The sequence below is a fragment of the Empidonax traillii genome, unplaced genomic scaffold (assembly GCF_003031625.1).
Source record: "Empidonax traillii isolate 1590-97213 ecotype Southwest subspecies unplaced genomic scaffold, ASM303162v1 scaffold497:size1267575, whole genome shotgun sequence".
In the NCBI taxonomy this organism is placed as follows: Eukaryota; Metazoa; Chordata; class Aves; order Passeriformes; family Tyrannidae; genus Empidonax; species Empidonax traillii.
Window position 1 is genome coordinate 936,342 of NW_020955690.1, and position 25,353 is coordinate 961,694.

A 25,353-nucleotide genomic window follows, 5' to 3' on the forward strand; every position below is an offset into this window, starting at 1 on the left:
AAATGAGTGTTGTATAAAAGTCATCAATATACAGATAGAAGCCCACTCAGTATCAAATGCTTAGATCTGTACCACACCACATGCTCAGGTTCTGTAATTGGTGTCTGGCACCTAATACTGAAAAGACAGCTTTGTGTTCCTAAAACGTACAAAAGCACAAATTCTGTCATGGTATCATGAAACAAAATAATATCAACAACAATAAACAACATAAAGCAAACAAAAACTTTATCCCACTGGGAAACCCTCCAAGACAAGTATGTTCTTTTATATCAAGTATGTGTTGTAATTTATGTGCCTTATTAACTTTATGAGAAAACTTCCTGTAGGACATGACCAGCCTAAATAGATTAAACTCCTCTAATGCCATAGAAGGAAAATAGCATGATAGCAGTTAGGACAGAAGTATTAAGAAGTAAAAAATTGAGTTTTTTAGACTTGACATTCTCTTGTGATTTGTACTTTCAATACGTGTACCTAATATATCCACCATTGGATGCTTTTAGTGATTCAAGTAATGAATAACTGAGGGTGTAGTCTCAATGAGTAACCATTGAGGGATATAATTTTTAGCACTGTAAGAAATTATTTACTTCCAACAGATCTATTTTAATTGGATCCTGGATTACCAAAGTGCTTTTCCACACTTTTACTTTTTTTCAAAATGCCAAGATAGTATGACTGCCTTTACTTAAAAATAACCACTACCCTTGTCTGGGAAAAAAAAAGTCAATCACATGGGAAAAGTGTGGATTAAAAAATAATCTTCCCTGTGAGCTTCTCTCTGGAAATATTTTCTGTTTGTAGATGTACACCTGCATAATTCCTGAACATCCTCTATATATAACATTTTGATCAATTTTTATTGGAATTGTTCAGACTTGAAGTGGAAATTTAGTAAGAGCAAAACAGGCATTGTTCATCCTTTTGCATCAGTTATGTGATGTCAGTGTATCATGGCATCCTCTGTGAAGGAAGTTTTTCTATTTAATATTAAACACGTAGAAAATAGGATGGGAAATAATATCTGGGAAGAGCAAATTCAAGTACTTTTCAAGAGTTGAAAAACAAAACCTACAATATCTTTCCTAATGAAATCCAGTTTCATCCCAAAAGTACTTACAGTGTTAGGTTCTACTTTTTCTCCTACAGAGCTTTTCCCTGTCTTATGTAAGAAACTCCTAATTGTAGCATTAATTTATTATTTTATACTTTTTTTCTATACTTTCCTTCACTATTTTTAAGAGAACTACTGATATCTAAAAAATTCCCAAACCTTTTACCAGTGATTTTCTTTTCTTTACTGTAGTAGTGGTTTTTATGGACAGTTATTACAGTTTTAACACATCTAGTTCTAATGTGAATGATCAGAACATAATCACTATTTTAGATCATGTCCGATCTGTGTCTTGTACCCATAAAAAGTATTTATGTTTCCTTTCTAACAATGACAGCCTTCTTGGGAAGCATTAATTTTTATGCATATTTACACAGAGCATTTTCATTGCAAATTTATTAAAAGTAAGACACCTTGCCATTGACTGTTTAGTAGTTTTGTGTCCTAGTTCCTTTCAAAAATCTAGAAAGGGGCTATCTGGTCCTTTTCAGGTTTGAGTGCAAGGAGGTCTCTTGAGTCTCACAAATCATTTTACAAATTGCTGGTAGCTTCTGTCTTTACTTCTGTTCCCGTGCTCTGTATTTGGAGTTTCAAAGTATATATCTCTTGGCTTTAAACTATAACTCCCTTCCCCACCCCCAATTTCTAGACCAATCCTGCTGTGTAATTGTTTAACTTTTGTTTTGTTATTTGCTTCACTGTTTTTTTTTTCTAATTAAGATTTTCTAGTGTTGTCTTTTTCCAGATGTGCCGTGTTTAACTTCTAGGAATTGCTTCTTTATCCCTGAACTTCCTGATATCCAAGGCCCTAAGTTTATCTCAGAACAGTACCTGTAGCCTGCCTGCTTATTCTTTGCATTTTCTGGAGATAGTTATTCAACCAAAGCAGCATGGAATCCTTCTGTCTCTCTGACTTTTTTTAGTAGCATTTAATTCATGACAAGTTTAACAACTTCTGTTTTGAAGAACAAAAAAAATCTCACCTATACTCAGAAGATTCCTGAACTATTGTATCCAATTGTCTTCATTAAATAGTTCATTTATTAAATAGTTCCCTTAATTTCTCGAGATCTTTAAAGATTCAGATCCTCCCATGCAAAATTATTTTTGCTAACCTTACAAATTTAAACAAAACCAGTTTGTGATGTCTCAAAGCACAGATCTGTAAATGAAGCCCTTGTTAAAGCCAGTGGACCATCAAAGCAGGGCAGTCACTTGAACAGGAGAGTGGCTTCATGATCTCTGAGCTAGTGGGTTTTATTTCTGAGATAACAAAAGACGGCTTCTGCTTCTCATTCCAGAACTGGAAGTCACAGATAATATGCATGTGGAGCTAAATGAAACTGTTAAGTGTTTTTGTTTTAAAACACAAAACCACACAAAAACAAACAAACAAACAAAACTAAATACAAACAAACAAACAAACAAACAGGTTTTCTGTTTACCACACCATGGTATAGTGAGGTTTCGCCCCTATAGCTGTAGTTCCAAGGCATACATCTCAGATGACAAAATCAGATTGTGCCCTGTTATGAGACCGACCCCCAGTCAGTACTCGGTGACTTTCAGCAGGTTTCACTGTTTGTTGGTTTGGTTTTTTTTTTTTTTCTTTTTTACTGGTGTCTAAGTATTCAGGCACATCTGGGTAAATGCATGCTTATGGTCTTAAAAATAAGTGGGAAATTAGCCAGGTTGAGGTTTTGGTTTTTTATGTAGTGAGAAACAGCAAGCAGAGAAGTAAAACTTTCAGGTGTTAACTTGCAAAAACTACTCCTGAAGGGAACTGCAAACTAATCCAGTACCACGAACTAATCCAGTACCACAGGTCTTTGCTGTTGGTGCTTTTCAGGTGTTTTGGAAAAATACGTCAGCTCCCCCTGGGACCAGCTCTATCTGCACCCCGTCCTCTGAGACCCCTCAGCATCCCGGCAGCCGCCTGCCTCCGCCCCCTCCTCTTTGCTCCTTCCCCACCCGTCCCTTTCTCCCGCTCCTTCCCATCCCCTCCCAACCCACCGTCCCCTCTTCCCGGCCCCTGCTGTAGCCCCACGTGTGTGCCCCCTCCTCCCCATCTCCATCCCCGGGGCAACCGGCCCCGCCTCCGAGTCTCTCCCTCTCCTCCAGCTCCGTAAAACCGTCCCTAGTGCTGGGCAGCGGCTTTTTGCTCTCCTCTCCCTCTGTCCCGGCTTGTTTATCTAGGCTCGGTTACTTATCATCTCATTTCTGTAGGGGGAAACTCAGCGCGGTTCTCTTGGATTTCTTGCTGCGGCAGAGGGGAGGAAAATTCCAACCTACTCGTTTTCTCGTATCCTTTTTTCCTACCCTCTCCTCGGGGCGGGGCGGGGGTTGGGGTGTTGCCGTCGTGCCCTGCTGCCCGTCGGGCAGTCTGGGGAGGGCAAAAAAGAAGGAATTCCTGCCGCTGGAATCCTCCCCGCGCCCCGAAGCGGAGCGCGCTGCCAGCGGTGCGGGATCGGCGCTTCCCGCCGGGATCGCCACAGGATGGGGAGGCGGCGGCGGCTCCTGGAGCAGCGCTGCTGTTGCTGCATCTTCCTCCTGTGGCTCTGTCTGGGGGTTTGGGCGCAGGGAGCGGCCGGGTCACAGCAGCAGCGGCATCGTCCGGCGGTGCGCGGTCCTGGAGGAGCTGGAGGCACCTTCCAGGAGGACGGGATCGGGAGCACCTTCACCGCCGCCGGCCGGGTCCGCAGGCGTGGACAGCAGGATGCGCTTCGCGGGTAGGGATGTGCAGCATTGCCCCGCCTCAAAAACCTATTTCCCGCAGCCTGTTCTGTGCCCTCCCGGGCATCCCTCCAGTTCCAGTGATCTTCGTGTGTGTCCCCCAGTGCATCCTTCCTTCCCGCTCCATTGTGGAGTTGAAAGGTTGCGGTCCAGCTGGACTGGGTGTTTGGTGCTTGATTACGGAATATGATCTTCTAATTAGCGCGGTTTATTTAAAAGTAAACATTATGTGGGGCTACGTTACTGCCACATTTGGCTTCTTGATCCAGCGTGGTTACGATCTTAAGATACTTTGACATTCATTGTATTTTGGCTTCTACAAAGAACGGTGTCAAATTTGTGGGAGTGTGTTTGTTTGTTGGGGGGGGGGGGGGAATCTGGGGTTTTGGTTTGTTTTTTGGGTTTTTTTTCCTAAGTTTGGGGGGGAGAGAGAGTTCTTGGTAATTTGAATTACTTTATGTATCTTCAAGACCAAGCATCCCTTCTGTCTTGTGTCAGATGGCAGAATGAAGCCCATTTTTCTACCAAGACTTCTAAGATGATACATGAATGCAGAGCCAAACCCAACTCTCCCACATTCTCAGTAGTTTCAACAGGGACGGATCTGGCCTGCTCTTTCCTTGTCTGCCTCTCCTCTGTGTATTAACCAGTTGAACTAAGCAAAAATAAAATGCCTTGGAACTTCTTGTGGTAGAGAATAATTTTGTTCCTTTGGAGGGGACTTTTCATAGACATCTTTGCTATGTGTTTCAGTTTGTTTGTTTCATGCAGTGAAAGCTGGATCCTTCCCTTGTGTGTACATAAATCTTTAACTTCTTTTTGCAATGGGTTATATTTTTGTATACATATTTTCTGCTTTGTCTGTGTTACAGACCAAATGTGTGTGGCTCTAGATTCCATTCATATTGTTGCCCTGGGTGGAAGACGCTCCCTGGAGGAAATCAGTGCATTGTTCGTAAGTGTCTGACTTCAGGCTCTAGGATAATAATAAAAGTCAGTATTCCCCTGTGAGTTACTATTCACTCTGAGAAAAGATAATTAATTTGTGTCTTTTAGCTTATTTTTAAAAAGAAACAAAGGAGAAAAAAAAGATGGATTTACAGGTCTACAGATAATTGAAGGGTTGCCCAATTATTGTAATTTCTTTGGTGTGCTCCACGTAGTTTTGTCTCCAACTAGGTTTTTAAAAAGAATGTGACAGTGAAGGAAAAAGAAAAAAATTTCCTTAAATCAAATAAACAACTATAGTAACAGGGAAAAAAAAACCCAGTAGGTCTTGATATAAAGCAAATCAGATCTGAAGTCCTCTGAAACTTTGGTGTTAGGCTTGGAATTACAATTAAATGGAAAGCTTTTTTTACCTCTGAGGTGCATATTCTCTTGCCTGTCATTTTCATTTGTGTTTTAATAGCTGCAAAGCATGTAGACCGATTGCTGCCTGGTTATGGTAGGTCCTGTGCTGACAGATATGGCTGTTGACATACATGGCTTGGCAAAAGAATGTTGGGGGTAATATGCTCAGTACTCAGGTTAGGGGATGTTGCCTAACTCGAAATAGACAATTAAATATAATTATGTTTCATTTTCTGTCTGTTAGATAAAAGTTGATAGGAGATACATGCTTCTTTCAGCCATTAAATTTTAATTTCAGTATGTTCCTATTCCTCCTAGCTTGTCAATGTCTCTTGTGCTAATAACTATGCTCAGCTTCAGAATTCAAGTTCGAAAGCATACTGCCCTTTCTGTAAGCAGTGTAGGTCTTTGTAATACTCCGTCTAATAAACTGCAGACATGCAGAACAAAAATAGGGAAGGAAGGAGTAGTAAACCAAGGTCTGCCAAACTTTTGTTGGCTTCTGGACTGTTGCTTTATGATTCTGGACTCTCAACCTGCTCACATCTATTTCTTTTACATGAGTAAATTTGCCTTGCTAATACTGATGGTAACTGTGCGATGTATCACTGACTCTTAGCTAAAGTTGGCCTAGCATTTCCCATCAAAGGATAACCATGTTATTCAGAGAAAGATACTTGGATCAATGCCCCTATGGAATAGGAGGAGTTCCTCAGAATGTCCAGTTCACATTTATCAACCCTTTCAATATTGTCTAACTTTAATGCAGAGAAGAATTTAAAAAAAGTATTTAGGCTGCCTATTTTGATGTTGATTCTTCAAATTCAGCCAGGATCTGCCTCAAATGAAAGTTGGTGCTTTCAAACATCCTTATAAGCTACCTTTAAACTGTGACTCTCAGTGCCTCGTAAAGGCCTGGGTCTCACTTTGGTCCATACCTGAAATAGTCTTTGACTTAATTTATGTGCACAAACCACTTTTTTCAGCTCCTGCTTACTTACTGGAATCTAATTGCAGCTCTCTAACATCTTTGAAGGGTGAATGATTTTGCCTGTGACACTTTTTGTGGCTTTGGTGAAGGTTTAAGATCACATGTTGCTCACATTTAATGTTTGTTGAGATGATGTTTCCTTTAGCAAGAGCTGTTTATCCAGACAAAGCATCCTGCATAGGATGCTGGACGAGCTAGCAAACTTCTTACTGGAGATGTGTTGATTATAATGAGTACAGACTGTAAGTGGTGATTTTACAGTAGTAATTCATAAAGAGCTATGAGCTAGTGGTAGGTCAGCAGGAAACCATTCTCACCTGACAGTGTCTTCAGTTGATGTGATGGTAGTCTGTGACATATTTATGATTAAAAGTGATGTTTAAAAACCAAAGGTCTGCTTGCATTTACTATTTCTTTATGTAGAAGAGACTCTACTGATGAAAGCATATTTAGAATATGCTTTAAGTTCTAGGGCTTTCAGTTGATAAAAAATTACTCCCTAACAGATAATAAACTAACCATGAGGTCTAAATGTAAACCTTACTTTATTAGGAGATTGACCTATGTTGTATATATGTATATGTTGTATGAAGTTGGATTGAACAGCAATATATGGTAAACACCCCTGTTTCCTGTGTTTGTCAAATGCTTGAAATCCAAGTCCCATTTCTCACTTTTACCTCTGCTAATGAAAAAGGTATCTCATGTCAGTCAATGGTGTGTCTCTAATTTCATTGAATAGGAAAATACCACAAACTCTTCTTTCACCTCTCATGCATTTCCATTTAGGGCATAATTTATAGTGGAATTTAACAATAAATGTAGATGGTGCATGCTGCATCATTTTGATGCCCAAAGAGTGGTATCCATGGACCAGTAACATAAGTTTGTCTATTCCACTCTCATAAAGAAAATGTGGCCCTTATTGGAGTATGTCAGGAATGTGGGTTTACCAGGTTGGGTTTTATTGGTTTTGCTCATGTTTGCATTAGTACAGAGCTTTTAATTTGATGGAGATAGGGTAAGAAAGTGCATGAAAATTTCACTGGAGGTCTATTTGAATTCTATGATGGGTCAAGAAAACAATTTGTTTTTTTTATGGGAACTGTGTCGTATTGATGTATATTTTTCTAAATCGTAAATGAAGCACAAGCTTTCTGGGGAAAGTCTTAGCTCTGATTTTTGTTTTTTTTAATGTATATGGCCATGTGTGTGTTGAGTTTTTTCTTTCCTTTTAGTGTTTATACAAAGTTTTTTTAGGTAGTTGCTATTTTCTTGCCAAGTTATTTACTGAAGGTATTTGTTCCATGGTAGTTCTTCAGTTGAGATGTGCTGTCAGATGATTTGGTTCTCTCAAAACCCCAGAGTTATTTACAAAAAACCTGTAATTCTCGCTTGGTTTTTTGCTTTACAGGCTCTCTGTTTCACAGTATGTGTCCTTTTGAAGTCCTTCTGGGCTGTGGTGGCTCTTAATATTTCAGATTCTCTTTTGATGCATTTGCTAGTCCAGCAGATTAATTAGGTATATTCATTTGTATCTACTTTAAAATCTAGCTTTAGCCTTTTAATTCTTTTCTGGTTCTGTCATTTCTTTGTGCAGCAAAGCTCTGTCAGATGGTGAGTGAGAAGGGAAGGCACAGCTTTGGGTCATTAGGGAGATGGCAAAACATTGGGCACACATATGGGGTGAACAGGCTTTTCTGAGGTTTTTATAGCCAATTTCTAAATGACGATGTGGAACTATCTGTGTACAGAAAATTATATTTAGGGAAACAACACAAAATCTGCAAAGTCCAGCGTTTGGACATTGACTTTCCACAAAACTGCTGTGTGTAAAGGGTGGATAATCTCAGAAAAAGAAATAAAGACTCTAAAATACCTTTAAAATGGTGATTATAAGAGTGAAGCCGTAGCATAAATGGGCATTTTTTATTTCTGTTTTTATAGTCATTCAAGTCTTGGATTCTTCGTAACATTTTCTACGGGTCTAAAATATATAATCTTAAAAATTTTACATTACTTTTGCATACGTGGATGGTATATCTAATTATGGAAAGGTCTGATTACCTGTTTTCAGTGGTCAGATCAGCGTTTGAATATGCCATATTTGATTGTTTGTCTTTGGATTTGTCAGAGATACTGATCATATAAAAATTAAGTTTGCTTTATTTAACTTACAATTACTTTTGCATGTATATTAACTGTACCAATGAACTGATCTTTCAAGTATTGGTTTCTTGTTGTTTCCTTTTTTTTTTGTAATAGAAACTGTTAATTTTTTTTTTCGGGTTTTTTCCCTGCAATTTAAGAGTAAGGTTACTCTTAATCACCATCACTGTGATTTTGTGTTCTTCCTCAGCAATTTGTAGAAATAACTGTGGCGATGGATTTTGTTCCCGTCCTAACATGTGCACTTGTGCAAGTGGGCAGATATCACCTACCTGTGGATCAAAATCTGGTAAGGACTTACTATGTTTTCATTAGAGATTTCATTTAAAGTGATTGTCTTTTAAGCTTCAACTAAAAACCACCAACTTCTTTAAAAGTAGCTTGTCATTACTGCATACATGGCTCACACTTTGGCGTATAGCTAGTTTTTGATAAAGTTTGATGTACCATTTGTGCAACAAATTGAAAAAAAATGTGTTAAAAGAATTAAACAAGTTAAAATATAGATATGTGGTACCATTTACTGGTGTCTCTCTGGGCTCTGCTCTAGTCCAGCAGTGCAGCATCAGGTGCATGAATGGTGGGGCATGTACAGACGAGCAGTGCCAGTGCCAGAAGGGCTTTGCTGGGACTCACTGTGGGCAGCATAAGTCACTCCTACATCTCTTGCATCTAAAAGTAAAGCCACATTAGCTCTACAAGTCAGCTTTCTTACCTGAGTTGGAAGATAAAAAAAGACAGTATGTAATGAAATATCTGAAATAAATGCTGGGTTGGAATGTAGCATTTGGCTGGCAGTCAATTAATTCATGGAGTGCATTTGTATTCTCTACAATTCAAATTAGAGATCAAATTCACCAAATAGTTTCAGAAAATCCTTGGGAAACAATGTCACTATACATCCTATTCTTCATACCACATGATCACTGACTTTTCACTCTCTTTAACAAAGTTTCTCTGTCTCAGGACAACAGTCTCTCTGCTGGGTTAAAGCAAGTTTTTCTGATTTCTACTTCTCTAAGGAGAAAAAGATGAAATACAGTTCAAGCTTGAATACCTTTTTAGGTTGTCAGACAAGCTAGAAAGTCAGTTATTTGCACAGGTCTCCCTATAACAGCACGGTGTTTACAAGCTATACAAATTTAGCAAGCAGTAAAAGTCACTAAAGGCTGCAGGAATGAAAAAAGACTCAAAGTATTCCAAGGCCAGCTGACTACTAATTAGCAGCAAAATTAATTCCTGAAGGTAGTCTGAAGGAATTAGAGGAAAACAAGGGGCTGCTATGCAAAGAACAGTTAGACTGAATAGTATGAACATCATTTTGCCTTACTCATTTTTGAAAATGCTGGAAATTAGTCTTATTCTTGCTTTATTTCAAACTAGATAAAACTCTCTAAAATTTTAGCAAATAATTGTAGTCCTAAACTGTGACTACAGTGAAATTTACTATTAAGAGTTGCTGGCGCCTTCCTGCTTGTTTTAAAATATTGGATCAACAATATGCTAAATGCTTGAATAAATGAAAAGAGGATTGAATTTTCAGGTGATGATCCTGAAAGATCCAGAAAATCTGAACACACTCTGGAGATGGGTTTCAGTGTATAGGACAGTTAAAATTTCAAGGAAGATCTTGAAGTAGGATATTAGTCTTTAGACAGTTTTAAAAATGTAAGTATGTTTTTATTTTTGTTTGGTAATGTGTCTTGTATATACTAAATTATCTCACTAAAGTATCATTGTCCATTAATTCAGTAATGTAAGACATGCAGCAAAGTATCTTCATTTTAGTCATAAGGTAGCCATTCTCAGTAAAAGTTAATTTAGTTTCGTTGTTCTTGGTAGGAAGTAAGGCTTTATCACATTTCCACACAACAGTGTATTTTATGTTTCCCATTATGATATAGAAGAAAAATGTAAATTTTTCCAGTTTTAAATATTTACCTTCTCTAGGTTGCTGAGGCTCTTTTGTGCTGGATACTCAAATGTGTCAAAAATGCCACCTTCAAACTCAGGAAATCTATGTAGGAAGGCAGCCTAGAGACTTCTAGAGCAAGATCTCTTTTCTGCTGTTGAGCAACTTAAAAATTTTGTGACTGTCCTTTAAGGTGAAATGCTTTGATTTGAAACATGCTAATTTTAACAAGGCATATGTTCATGTCCTCAAAACAATGAGCCTGAAAATAGGTGGAATTAATTAGTTAAAGCACTATTTTAATGGTGTTTTTTTCAACCCTGCTGAAGAACTGTCTTCCTTTCAAATTGAGAAAATTTCTGTGGTTTGGCAGGAAGCATCGGTCTTGATTCAGACCACTGGTAAATATGGGTGCTTTGAAGTCCAATGACTATGAAATATCTTCTTCATCTAAATATACTCTGAATTTATACCTCCCTCACCCACACCTCCAACCCACCCAGCAAAAATTTTGTTTCTTGTTGGAATCTTTCAAGAAACACAGTTTTTCAGGGACTTAAAAGATTAGTTAATTGATAATTCTTTTTCCTTGCCTCTAAACACTGCTGCTTCTGCCAGCAGTATCAGGTCTGAGAGATGATTATCTGTCTCTTGGAATCCCCAAGCCTATCTTCTTGAAAGGTTTGTTACTGTTGTGACTGAACAGCACAATTAAATATGCTCAAAAAAAATTGAAATAGTTGAGGTTTAGTGGATAGCTAACTTTAGTGATGGATATAAGTTCTTATGACTAGTGACTAGAGCTGTACAACTGATTAAAATATACTTAAGTTAAACATCTGCTATTGATCTGTGCTAAGCAGCTGCTTGCAATTAGCACTAAACAGGTACTAATGGAATTTGATTTGAACAGTGATTTCTGGTGACCGTGGTAGAAAGGAAATCAGTTTCATCTTCAAGTCCAGAAAGACTTGGAGCAGCAAGAGGAAAAAAATATTTTTTTTTAATACTGCACCTATTAATCTTTGAAATATTATTGATATAACATGTAAAACTTCTGTTGTTGTTGTTGTTGTTTAAAGCTGTCTGTGAAAATAGCTGCCAGAATGGAGGACGGTGTATTGGACCCAATCGCTGTGCCTGTGTCTATGGGTTTACTGGCCCTCAGTGTCAAAAAGGTAAAAGAAAAAAAGAGGAACAAAATTATGAGCAGTTATATGCAAAACATACTGTATGTACATATTTTATGGTGTATATTTTCTGGCTGAGCCAGTAAGCTTCCAGTAAACCATTTAACATTTGTAATTTGAGAAAGTGTGTCTTTCCTTTTTAGTCTGGAAGACACGTTGCAAATTGACAGGTACAAAGGTGTCTTAATTGGCAGGAATTTGAGCTAGTTTAGGCTGCTTATTTTGTTTGTATAATATTTAAATGATTAGCTGTCTTTTGCTCTCAGCTACATGAAGTAATATTCCAGCAGAATTATTGATGGTGTTAGAACTGCATAAGTGTAGCTAACTGGAAGATTGTTTTTCTGTATAACACCTCTTTTTTATGGGGAACTTGGGAAGTAGTTTGCTCTGGTTATTTCTGACCTATCAGAGAAAGTCGGAGATGGAATGAAAAAATAACCCATTACCATAATACTGAGATCAGTTCCTAAACCCATTCTTACTGAAGAAAGCATCTTACATGTGGCTTAATTTATGATGCTTTTAATTGCTCTATATCCTGAGGTAGTTACCCTGAAGAGGTTGTTACAAACAGCAGTAAAGTCCCCTTGAAACCTTAAAAAAACATTGAGGCTGTTGAACTCAGTTCCCTCAGCCTCTCCACACAGGGCAAGTTCTCCATCTGCCTGACCTGTTTGGTGGTTTTCTTATGGACCTGTTTCAGTAGATCCATTTTTTTTCCTGTGTTGAGAGTCCAAGACTGGACACAATATGCTTGATGCAGTATCATAAGTGCCAAATGCAGGTGCAGGGCCACTTCCCTGTGTTGGATCCTGCTCTCATCTTTACACAGCCCATGCCCCTGGCCTCTCTGCTGCATGGGAATGCTGCTGCTTCACGATCAGGTTGTTGCCTGTACCTTACCAGTCACTGTATGTTTATGGGAGACTGTCCCAAAAGCCTTTCTCAAATCAAGCAAAGCCACTGCCATCTCCTTGTGCTCCGCACGTGGGACCTCATGCCTGAAAGCAGTGATGGAATTCACCCTTGATAAATCCACACCAGCTGCTTTCAAACATCTTCTTGTCATTCATGTGTGTAGAAAGTGCTTGTGAAGGGAATTCTCTGAAGGGAATTCTGTTTCGACTGCAGCTCCAAACGGCTTTTTTTGGGTTTTGTTTGTTTGTTTGTTTGTTTGTGAGGTTTTTGTTTGTGTTTTTTGTTTGTTTGTGGTTTTTTGTGGGGTTTTTTTTGCATTTGTGGACCTAAACAGAAATTATTTCCATGTGGATAACGGAAATAATGAAACCAAATAGTGGAAAAAGCAGGAGTTTCTATTTGCTATCCCAGGCTGTTTTGTGTATATCTACATGCATGAGAGAAAGATAGAAGATGAATTTTTTTGTTTCTAACTGGTTGTTTCCTTCATTCATTTCACTCAGATTTACAGTTTGCTCTTTACCGCATTCTCTGTAGTCGCTTCTTATGAACTAAGTGCAAGGACTCAATATTCTAAATTTTGGTTAGTGGAGAAATATGATTATTCTGTTAAATTCATGAATACTGACAGCCATTTTATAGCCATTTACAGAAATATGTCTGTGTAGAATGTGCACCTGCCTAAAATAAGAAACTACGAAGTCTGTCTGTTCAGAATGGATTTTCAAGGGATTTGACAATGTTGGTTTGCTTTATAGTTTGACCTTTAGTTCTGATGGAGCTTAAGATTTGTCCAAATTCTGCAGTCTGAGATATGTATCCAAAATGGTTGATAGTTATAACTGAACTATAGCATGATAGAGTTGTAATATTCAAAATGATTCATTGTTTTGGGGTTTTTGTATTTGATTGATTGCATTCATGTATTTTTTTTTATTTATAATCAGACAACTTGGTAAATTTGCCTTTTTTTTCCAGATAACAGAAATTATTCCTAGTTAAGATTTTCTTTTCTCTGACTAGATTCAGGGGTGTGAAATCATGTTAATACCTCTAACAGACTCGCATTTTCTTGCTTGAAATTGGAGGCAGTAAGTGAAATTTGCTTCTGTCACTATCACAAAAATACAACAAACATTTAGTATATGTAATTGCATATATAATAGCTATCTATCTAACATAATACGCTTTTACAACTGTGACAGGACTAAGTAAAATTTTACCTGATCTGGGTGTTTCATGGACTTCCTCATGTTCAATAAAAGAAGTTACTGATTTATTTTACTATTATTCAGTTAAAGAAAGATGATTCCTATAGTATATCTTGATACTGAAAATGAAAAGTCTCAAAAATTCTCAAAATTCTCTTAAGTCTCTAAAAGTCTCTTAACTGTAAATGTTACCAGGGTTTTTTATGTTTTAAATGAGATGGAGTACATGAAAATACTGTAAAAGATACCTTAAATGCTTATTTTGTTCAGTAGTAACTTGTAATTTACACTTTTAATGTAATAGTTCAGGTTTTCCAACAAAAAGTGAAAGGCAATGATTTCTTCATCTATTGGTTACAAGAGTTACCTGTAATATTTTAAAATAAGAAATGTCTCAGTGGTTTAGTTTTAAACTGAGTTTGGCAACAGTTCATAACTTTAACTAAAATTTTATAGTTTAGGGGTATGTGAACTTCCCTTGCAAATCACATCAGAGTTATAGGAGATTTTGTTTTGTTATTTTTTTACATCATTGTGTTTCAAATGCATACTTTTTATTGTTCTGTAAATTAAGTTCTCTAAAATTAGGTAATGTCTTCCTAATTTAGAACATATGTATCTTTCCTTCAGTTTGGCCTCCCAGACAAAGTTATATGATAAAATGTGACGGTTGTTCAGCTATCTGGGCTCTGAGCAGACTAATTTCCAGGCTGGAGACAGGAGGCTGAGCAATAACTAATGACTGGCATGATTACAGTATTTAATTTGAGACTTCTGCTGGGTTAAAAAGAAAGTAGAACCACTTTGGGAGCTCATGATTTTTCTGATACTACACTGACCTTTTATATTTCCTATCAAATCCAATCTCTGGTCAGCGTCTTGTCTTTGATTTGTAAACACACAAGGTTTGAGCGTTTTAGTTTGTCTGAGTTTTTGTTGTTGAGTTTTTAAGACAGAAAAAAAAAAAGTTATTGAAATGTTTGCAGTTGAATTTGCCCAGTGAAAAAATTGAAAAAGAAAATACAACCGATTAAGAGGCCTTGTTCTAACTTGTAAATGCAAGAGTAGGGTTTTTTTTCTAGCAGGGATTTTTTCTAGTTCCTTTGGTTTCCCAACATCACCTGAGTAAATGATATTTGTATTACTGCTGTATAACTGTGCATTTTTTTAATTGATGTTCCTTCGGGTAAGAAGTGGGAAAAGAGAATCCTGTCAGGGATAAAAGTTTGCCTTCATCCTATGTAGAGGGAGAAAGAACAGTTTTCACTTACTCTCTACATAAATGGCTTGTAATGGAAAATAAAAGGGTTTTGAACGAATACAAATGTGTAGCTTGGGAAGAATGTCCTTTGCAAGAGGATTTCAGATAAAGCTACCAAGCTTTGACAGGTGAAAAAAGGGGAAAAATAAGGAAATATAATAGTTGAATAGCAGCCTTCCAATACCTAAAGGTGGCCTACTGCAGAGCTGGAGAGGGAGTTTCTACAAGGCAATGAAGGGCTGATGGCTTTAAACTGAAAGAGGGCAGGATTAGATTAGATTAGATTAGATGTTAGGAAGAAATCCTTCCCTCTGAGGGTGGTGAGGCCCTGGCACATGTTGCCCAGAGAAGCTGTGACTGCCCCATCCCTGGAAGTGTTTAAGGCCAGATTGGACAGGGCTTGGAATGGATCAACGTGGGATAGTGAGCTGACATTCCTAACGCAAATTCCACATCAGGGGACTTGGACCTAGATGATCTTTAAGGTCCCTTCCAATCGAAAACCGTTCTATGAGTAAGATTCTGTGCATATAGCATAAGGAGTTTTGAAAAGGGGCAGCTTTTGAGATATTCTCAGAAGACTTGTCGTTCATGCACTTTAGACCAATATGTGTGTTGCAGCTGGTATTCACAGTAAAAGCATCAGGACACTTTCTCTTGACTGAATATTGGGATTTTTTTTTTTTTGTCAGTCAAAGGAGATAGGAGCCTGTACCTCATAACAGATGCAGTAAGTCTGGGGCAGCTGCCTCCCTGCAGGTTCTTACTGAGTTAACAGGAAAGGCTCATTGGTAGAAACCTCCTCTGTGCAAGGCAGCAATTTTTATGTCACTTCTGCAGCACCCAGAAGAATTTGGCCCATGCAATTGAAGAGTCCTGGGTGGGGCAGTAAACGTAATAAATAAAATGCCTCTGGATCTGAAGAAGAGCTTGCTGCAGAGGATAGTGAAAAAGGTTTGAGGCAGAAAACAGAACTGACATAGAAGTTCATTTTGTGGAGTAGGAGAGCATACATCTAACATTATTTTCCTGTTGCGGAGGGTCAGATGAAAGTAACTGATCTCAAATATAATCCTATGATGATCCTATGTCTAAGGACAATAGAAGAAGAATGGGAGAAAAGATAAAAGGGTTTTCTCCAAGCTGCAAAGAGGATGGAGAAGCTTACCAACAACACAGAGAAAGGAGTAAGAGGAAGTAAAAAGCACTCGCAGTGTAAGTGTTAATACTGTATTGTAACTGAGGCAAGAGAGTAAAGAACAGAACCGAAGTGGAGGCATACTGAAGCAGCTGATAGGCACAAAAGTTATAAAGATGTTTGAGGATAATACATGTGATTGAAATAAAGCTCATATAGCAAACTGACACAGATTTATATAGGACTCAATACTTCTTAAATGTATTTTTATTACAAAGAAAACTTACAATTTATATTTAGTCTATAGTGCTGCTGAAGATATTTGTGTGTACTTAAGTGACAGAGATTAAATGAAGCATCATCTTTTAAGAAACTACTTCTTCCCCTGGCAGGGGTTCAGAACTTTACACAGCTTTCCCGTATCTGTTGATAGTAACAGTACCATGAGGGAAAAAGGGTGAAAATATTTTTGGGCTGTATTCAGATCTTTTGTATTTGGTCTTACCCCTGTGATCTCAGAAACTGCAGAACCTCTTGCCATGAAGGCTGTGACAGGTTATGCTCAAGAAGTTTCCTGAGCTCTGGCTATGGCATTTTGCTGCATGAGTGGCAATAAGAGGACCTGTATTTCTTCTGAAGTTGGTTTACTTTAGCTCTCTTCCAGTGACTGTAAACTTTGTTCAGGTGCTTAACAGCAAAGATGAGCTTTTGATCAGTGAGCTCATCTCTTTTTGGATGAGTTTTGGGAAGGTAACCTTTTAATTTTGCTGAGTTTTGCTTTATTAGTGAAAACTATTAGCCTGAGCTGAAATAAAGGCTCTTTATGTGGGATAGGGCATGTATGTGCGTATGCGGGTCCCCAGTCTGAAAAGCAAACTGGACAAAGGAAGTATTATTACTTTTCTTCCCTTCCCCCAGGACAGGCTGAGGCACTCAGTGGTTGTCCCTGCTGAAGGCTAAGCAGAGAAGCTTCAGCAGAATTTAGCAGTCAAACAAATAGTCTGAGTTTAGGTCTGAGGTTTTAAATCCTGCCTGTTCTATTAACGTGGTGTAATACTGTGGAATGCTCTAGGAGTGAGTATAAATGAAAATGCAGGAAAGTTTAGGAAAAAGCAGGAAGAAAGAAAGGCAATAAGATTAAATAAAAAGTAATTACTAAATGATGCTCCCAGATATCAATAAGCATTCTTCTTACCTTCTTGCCTTGTGTCGTCCTGCTTCTTTCTTTTCAGCGCACAGTAAGTGCACTAGACTTACCTAACTACACATCAGTTTAATTCATCTTCAGTCTGATTTTAATCTTTGGGAAATGGAGCATATGGTCTTGAGATATTTTGTGCAGATTCATAAGGGAGTCGTGCAAGGCCTGTTGAGTGAAGAAAAAAGTTATTAGCTCAGTATAGCATGCTCATAATTACATGGCTCAATTCCCAGAGGGTGTTCACGGTCACTGAGGTAAACATAAGCATTTCATCATCAAATTGGAGTCTAATTTAACAAAAATAAATTAAGCATAATCAAGTTAACTAAAAATAAGTCAGCGATAATTTAAAACTACAAAATGTGCATCTTCCTAGAATTTGCAATTTTCACCATGCTCTTCTACTTTTATCTTATAAATATTTTGTTAAAAAACATTTCTGTTATATTTCTCCACACTTAGTGGAAAGCTGATTATAAACAAAATACCATGATGATCATAATGTTTTTAACAAAAGAAGCTTCAGTTTGAAATACAAAAGCACACCTCTAATTTATCTTGGAGATAGTAACAGATAACAATTGCAAATACTTGCTGCAATAAGAGGTCAGATTATCTGTGTTAGAAGAACCTGCTAGTTATTTGCATTCTTTTTTTGAGACTAGAGGTATTAATAATACACACAGTCAAGTGCAGTCCCTGCTCAGAGAACTCCTTTTTTCTTCTGCAGGTTCTGACCTGTAGATACCAGCATACATCATTCCTTGATGGATTACAGCAGTTCTAAGGGCAGATACAAATAACTGCTTTCGTGCTCTTAGGTGTGAATAACTGCTAGGATTACAAGGCTCTGACACTGCATTACCTGGCTTTGCCATCTATCATTATCTCCAACAACGGCTTTCAGACTTTGCTTCCATTGCTCTGACAAGCTGGCAAGAGCTTTATAAATCATTAAAAACCCTGCAAGGTGCCTACAGAGTATATGTTAACTTGTTGCTAGCAGGTATCTGAAAATTTCTTCTAGCTGTGTAAAAGATTTAACATTTTGCAATTTTAAAAATGATGTGTAGTGTAATCCCAGTCAGTATCTTTCTCTTATTTCCCTCTTTTTTTTTCCTAGTTTTGTTTTCTTTTCTTTTTTTGATTAAACCCCCCTATTTGAATGACAATATGTTTCTATCCACAAACAACACCAGGAAAGAAAAAGGTAAAAATCCTTCAGTGGAGCAGCCTTGCTACTTCTTACTGCAGCTGCTTTTGAAGAACTTGAAATCTCTAATACTTTTTTACTTAATTCAGGCAGATGACAGGTAATTAAAGTGTTATAGATATGGTGTTAATGAAATTGTGATAGAACTAAAAGCAGAAAGATCTTGTTGCTGCCAACAGCCCATTTAACAGGAAAAGTCCCCAATTTTATTTCCCTTTTATTTTTTTTTATTATTGATTTTTCTGCAGTGACTGTGACCAGCTTTTTTTGTCCTTTTCCTCATTCCTAAGGTCCCTTAGAAGTATATGACTCTGTTGGGTCCCAGCACTCCTTCTGGTGTGAAAATTAGTCACATACTCCCCATTTCCTCTCTGTTGCTTCTTACCCATGTAAGAAATTTCCCCCAAACTTTGTGTCTTGTCTTTTTGAAGAGCCTACAACTGAGGTCTTTTGGGTATCCTACTACACTCAGTCTGCATCCAGCTAATTGGTGTGTTGATTCATTAAAGAACTATACTAGATATATGAGCCTTTATTTCCTTTCACAGAAGCCACATTGATTTTTCCATAATGCTATACTGACCAGTACTGCCATGTCAGTCAAACCCTAGTGGTTGAAAAAAGGAGATTTGTGGCATTCTTATTGGCTCTGAATGCTTTTTTGAATTCAGATTGGTGTGGGAATGGATTTAGAAATGGAAACTACAGCAATTTCTGCTGTATTTTTGTAGTGAAGAGACATTAATTTCTGTAAACGTGGAAATAAATTCATGCTCTTGGTCTGTGGAGTCTGTCTTAGTTTTACCCTCTCTGACTTACTCTGCTTCATTAGTTTATCTTTATCTTCTTGTTTTTAAACTGTGGATTCTTAGTACTGAAAAAAATAATCTTCTTGGGATTGTTCCACTTCTTCCTGTGAAACTCATTTTTTGTTGTGAATATAAATTTTTGAAGAGAAGTCTTTAAATGTATAGCTTTTAACTGTCCTTTACAGTGTGAAAACAGAAGAACAAGATTTTCACTGTTTTCCCACTTGAGTTTTGTGAAAATTTTCAAGTCTTGATTGGTGAAATCAGAAAGTAGCTTTGTCTCCCAGCTGTAGTCAGTGACCTGCAGGCTGACAGCATCCACAAAAAGCAATTGTTGCAAATAGTGGGTCCAAAGATCCAGTGCCTTGGAGTGAAGCTTTGGCATATATAAGGGATTAAAGCAAACCAATGTACATTCCCAAAAGTTTTCTCAAGCAACACAGATGTAATTAAGTAATTAAAGAATGGATAGGAATTTTTCAGAAATCAGCTTTACTTGAAATTCACATTAATTTTTTGACATTCAGATGAATCAAATTAAGGATTTATAGATTGGTGCAGCAAATTGAAAATAAACCATAATTCCACTACTATAGCGTGAACGTCACTGAAGTTCCATAGGAAGTTTTGTATGATTCTGCTGTGTTAAGGATTGATGTTCTGATTTTTTTGTCTTGTATTTACAGTTTCAGTTCCTGTCATAACTACAAATCCAATAGAGTTATGTATGATTTGTCATGAGTTTATATGTAAAATGAATCACTGAAGGGTGTGTATAACCATTTTTATTCCAGTTGTTACTATATGGTAGTTTGTCTGAGTTCTTTTTAAAAAATAGGTGAAAAACAGTGAGAAAAGCTGATTTTCTGACTGTAGTGAAATGAAGGCATTTTACACGTCTTTACAAACTTACAAGGCCATGTGAGCTGATGTTGGGCCTGTTTTCTTTCCTCTTAGAACTTCCAGAACCCCTTCTGGGTTTTTCTATACCCAAGGCATTTTTATAGTAAGTATAATGATCTAAACAATCTGATAAATATTTGTTGTAGATTACTCATCTTACATAACTAAGTAGTTGATTGTTCTATGACCCATCTAGTATGCTGTCAGCATATTTTATCTGTGGCTTTAGATATGTATGAATAACTGCCCTGAAGCATTATAGGCCTCCTCCTTCTTTTGGCATATCAAAATGGTGTGATGCTCTTTCCCTGAGTGAAGGTGTGTCACCATTTTTATGTGCGGCTGCAATGACAGTATGGCCTTTATATCATTATAGGAATTGGATGAATAATTCAATTTAGTTGTTTCAGTAGAAACAAACTTATATTTTCTTCAGAGTAAAACCAGATTTATGTTGTGGTTATGCAGTCAGTGGGCTTGCTGGGATGTGGTGTGTCTGTGTCTGCAAATAACTCCTGCTGTTTAAAGGATTTTAAATTTTTTAATGTGTAAAGTTGCATTTCCACTTTATTTTTCCTGGTCAAAAATGTTAGTCATCCAACCTATAAGACAGAAATAATACTACATAACCAGTTGCATAGCATAACAAGAATGAATCAGTGTGTATATGTATACTAGGATTAAAATTCTTCAAAAGGAATTAGTTCATAATTCATAGAGACATCAGAAATAATCATCGTAATTCGAAAAACAGTGAAAGAATAATTAATTGGGTTGTGTTTGTTGTTTGGTAAGAAGCAAGAAAATGGCCAAAACAAACAAACAAAAAAAGCAGCAAACCCCAACAAATACTTTATCCAATTTTATCTGTGTAAATGGCAAGTTTAAGCAAGACATCCCACCTAAACCAAAGAAATAATGAATAATAAAATGTAACAATGAAGGATAGTGTATATATATATATAATTTTTTTTTCCTGCATAGAAATTATATGATTTAAAGCTATAAGAGGTTCTCTTTCCTGAGAAACAGGTGTTTTTTTTGAAACTCTGGCTGATTGAAAGTTGGAGATCTTTGTCACAAAAGTAGCTCTCAAATGCTGGGATTTAGAATCTAATCTTGGATTCACTCAATAAAGAATTCCTTTTGTTATTTGACTGCTGTATGTAAATGTGACATGCAAATTTAGGCATGTATGTGAAAAGATGTTCCCTCTCCATGCTGAAATTAAGGTACATAGTGCATCATAAGCACAGTAAAGCTATCTTTCCATCTGCTCTCAAAAAAGAAGTTTGAGTGTGACACTAGGAGTAAATGGATTTCTTTGTTCTTTTCTGCCTAGAGAAGGATTTTACTTAATTTATATTGACATATCTTAGACGATGAAAAAGTTTGTAATTTGATTATCTTACAATATGGAGCAATACAAAAGATTTTTAAGCTACAGATCTTCACATTATTTAAACTTAAAGCTTTCTATCCAAAGGACTTAATTGTTTCGTTTTTTTTGAAACAGTAACTTTCAAAGGAGTAGCTTTCTTCTGCTGTAATTGTGTTTTCAATAAATTTCCTTTGTATTAATGGCATTGCACTCCAAATGTGTATTTCTATTCTTTTATGGTATTGTGCTTTTACAGTATAACCCTTCTGTCTGCATACCAATCCTCTGCCTGAACTTACTCTGCTCGTTGTCTTAAGTCAAATGCATAAGATTCAAAATTACAATGAACTAAACCAAAAGCATGATGATTTGCGATACATGCCTGTTTCTAAAATGCAACACAATACCAAGCAATACTTTTTAATGCTTTCATTTATTGTTAGGATTTTGTCGATACTTTAAAAATACAGCTCTGTGACAGTGTTTCCTCACACTTTACATGTTGAGTAGAAAAAAAAAAAAGATAAATACAGGAAAATGTGTAGAATGGATTAGGAGAGAAAGGGGTGGGAATTGCCTATAAAAGAAGTATAAGAAACCTAACACAGACACTTGTAATAAATCCAGTTTCATTCAGATCTGGTGAAACGATTTCTGTTCATTTCAGTTGGGTTAAATAGGGTCTCCCAAGGAGGAAAGGACAAGCCACTGCATGTGTGGGATTTGTTCTTTGCTTCTGTACTGGTTTTTAGTATCATCTGAAAATAGAGACAGCAATTAAGCACAATTACAGAGGTGCTGTCTAAAGGAAGATTTGGAGGAAAGGGTACCTCTCACCAGCCTGGTTTATATGATTTAAGAACACAGATGATTTATATGATTAAAAACCCAGAGTCTTTTCAGATGTAAAAAGAAGACACTGTTTCTGCTTTAGCTAAAACTAGGTATCTGAAGAAGAGGAGACTGAGGGGAGATCTCACTGGAGTTACAACTTCCTCATGAGGGGAAGAGGAGGGGCAGGCACTGATCTCTGCTCTGTGGTGACCGGTGATGGAATGGCCTGAAGTTGTGTCAGGGGAGGTTTAGGTTGCATCTTAGAAAAAAGGTTCTTCCCCCAGAGGCTGGTAGGGCACTGGGACAGGCTCCCCAGGGCAGTGGTCACAGCATGAAGGTTGACAGAGCTCAAGGAGCATTTGGATGATACTCTCGGGCACTTGGCATGACTCTTGGGGATGGTCCTGTGCAGGGCTAAGGGTTGGACTCAATGCTCCTTTTAAGTCCCTTCCAACCATTCATGTTCTGTGATTCTGTAAACTAAAAATCTATAGTAGTACACATTTTCATAAAATACTTCTCTGGTCAAAATAGCTGTAGTGGGTCAACCTGGCTAGACACCAGGTACTGACTAAAGCAACTCTCTTACTCTCCTCTGCAACTACACAGAGGAGAGAAAAATATAATGAAGCGTTCCTGAGTTAAGGACAAGGAGAGATCACCTACTGATCACTGTCATGGAAAAACAGAGTCAAAGTGAGGATATTAATTAAATTTATTACTAACAGAATCAGAGATGGAGAATGAGAAGTAAAATAAATCTTAAAAACATCCGTCCTTCCTTCCCAAGTTCTACCTCCTTCTACCCTCAGCACCTCAGGGAGACAGGAAAGGGGATTACGCATCAGTTCATCGCAGGTTGTTTTCTGCCAGTGCTCAGAGAAAGATCTTTGTCTGCTCCCCGTGGGGTCCCTCCCACAGGAGACAGTCCTTCACAGACTTCTCCAGCCAGAGCACATCCTCTTCACAAACTGCTGCAATATGGATCACTTTTCCATGGGGTCAGTCTTTCAGGCACAGGCTGCTCCAACGTGGGTCCCCCACAGGGCCACAAGTCCTACAGAAAACCTGCTCCAATGTGGGCCTCCTCTCTCCACAGGTCTTCAGGTCTCTTCCAGACCCTGTTCTATCATGGGTCTCCCACAGGGTCACATCCCCCTTTCAGACATCCCTCTGCTCCAGCATGGACTCCTCCCTGGGCTGCAGCTGGATCTCTGTTCCCCTGTTGACCTCCACGTGCTGCAGAGACACAGCTGCCTTCACTGTGGGCTGCACCGCGGGCTGCAGGGGAATCTCAGCTCCGGTGCCTGGAGCACCTCCTGCCCCTCCTTCTCCACTGACCTGGATGTCTGAAGAGTTGTTCCTCTCACATATTCTCTGCTCTTCTCTGGAATCAATTTCACCTGCACAATAACTTTTTTTTTGCCTTCTTAAATGTTTTCTCAGAGGTGTTACTGACATCTCTGATGGGCTCGGCTTTGGCCAGCAGCAGGTCTGTCCTAGAGCTGGCTGGCATTGGATCTACAGGACATGGGGGAATCTTCCAGCGGCTTCTCAGAGATGCCAACCCTGTAGCCCTACCGCTACCAAAACCTGGTCACAGATACCCAGTAAAATAGTGAAGGAGCCAATCCATCCTCATCAGCAGTGCTAATTCACTTCTAAAAGCTGGAAACAAGAAAATATGGAAGTCTCATAGTGATTAAAGTGATATGAAGGATTAGTGTATGTCCCTTGAATTTTTTAGCCTAACTAAGGACTAATTTGATACTTCCTGGTCATAGTTGTTTTAGTATTTAAAATAATGGGAGGAGATTTTGAACCATGCTACATAGATCGTTTAGCTGAAATTACTTCATAGCATGAAGGATCATAGACAAATTAACAGAAAAAAGCAAACATAGCCCTTTATACGGAGGCAATTTCAAGTGACTTCATACTTTGAATGGCCTTATTATAGAATCATAGAATGGTTTGGCTCGAAGGAGCTTTAAAGATCATGTCTGCTGTGGGCAGGGACACCTTCCACAGGGACGGGGCAGCCACAGCTTCTCTGGGCAACCTGCACCAGGGTCTCACCACCCTCACAGCTAGGAATTTCTTCCTAATATCTAATCTAACTCTGCCCTACTATTATGCAATTTAAAATGGTTTTAAAAGTCTGTACATTTTATCTTCTTGAAATTTTCAACCATGTCTGTCTTTATAAGCATTAATGCTTATAATGTCATAAAAGCTATAGCTGCTCTAATAAAATTATGTGTGAAAGAGTAATCCAGATATTACCAGGGATAGTTTGCTGAAGCCAAGCAACAGGACATTGCATCCAGACTTGCAAAATCCTGGAGTGCCAAAAGTAAACTGGTTCATTCTACCTCCAAGTAGTAACTTGCTATATGAGAAACAGGAGTTAATTGCTTCTTTATTGAGAGAAGATGTGAATTCTCTTAATTAACTTCTTTTCTATACTTTGATTGTTAGAATATACTCATCTTTATAATATCCCACTCAAAATGTTGTATAAGCCCAAGAGGTGAATGTCTAAAGCTCTTCTGTTTTACTGAACAAAACAAAAAGATCTGTGTGATGGTTCGGACTTGGCTCCCTGCCAAATGCCCAACCCCCCAGTAGCAGCTCCTCTCTTCCCCCTTCCTACTTCCCCCAGGGCAAAGGAAAAAAAAACTATGCAAACTGAAAAAATCAAGCTAGTTATATATACAAAAAAAAAAATTATGTATATTACAGTTAAGATGCTATGTACACAGCAAATGGGAATCCAAACACCCCCAAAGGGATAAGGAAAGGGGAAAAAGGGACAAAAGGAAACAAAAAGGGACACCGAATAGATATGCACAATCAAACCCGAGAACTAGTAAAATAACTAGTAAAACAAATCTCACCACGTCCCTTAGAAAGCAGGATTGGCAGACACTGCCAGCACTCCCCAAGCCTCCACGTAGCAGGTCAGTGGATGCTGCAGGCCTCAGCCTTAGATAAGCGAGACCAACGCGGGGAC

General features: G+C 38.0%; 1 protein-coding gene across 1 annotated transcript in view; it reads left to right on the plus strand.

Annotated features, from left to right (window-relative positions):
• The first annotated feature begins 3,613 nt into the window (after nt 1-3,613).
• The window catches only part of LOC114063871 (fibrillin-2), a 124,242-nt gene continuing 102,502 nt past the window's right edge, over nt 3,614-25,353 (plus strand). Inside the window, exons 1-5 of the mRNA XM_027896442.1 lie at nt 3,614-3,846; nt 4,723-4,805; nt 8,554-8,652; nt 8,914-9,009; nt 11,358-11,453. Coding sequence (XP_027752243.1) covers nt 3,614-3,846; nt 4,723-4,805; nt 8,554-8,652; nt 8,914-9,009; nt 11,358-11,453 — 607 coding nt within the window. The remainder of the gene's footprint in view (nt 3,847-4,722; nt 4,806-8,553; nt 8,653-8,913; nt 9,010-11,357; nt 11,454-25,353) is intronic.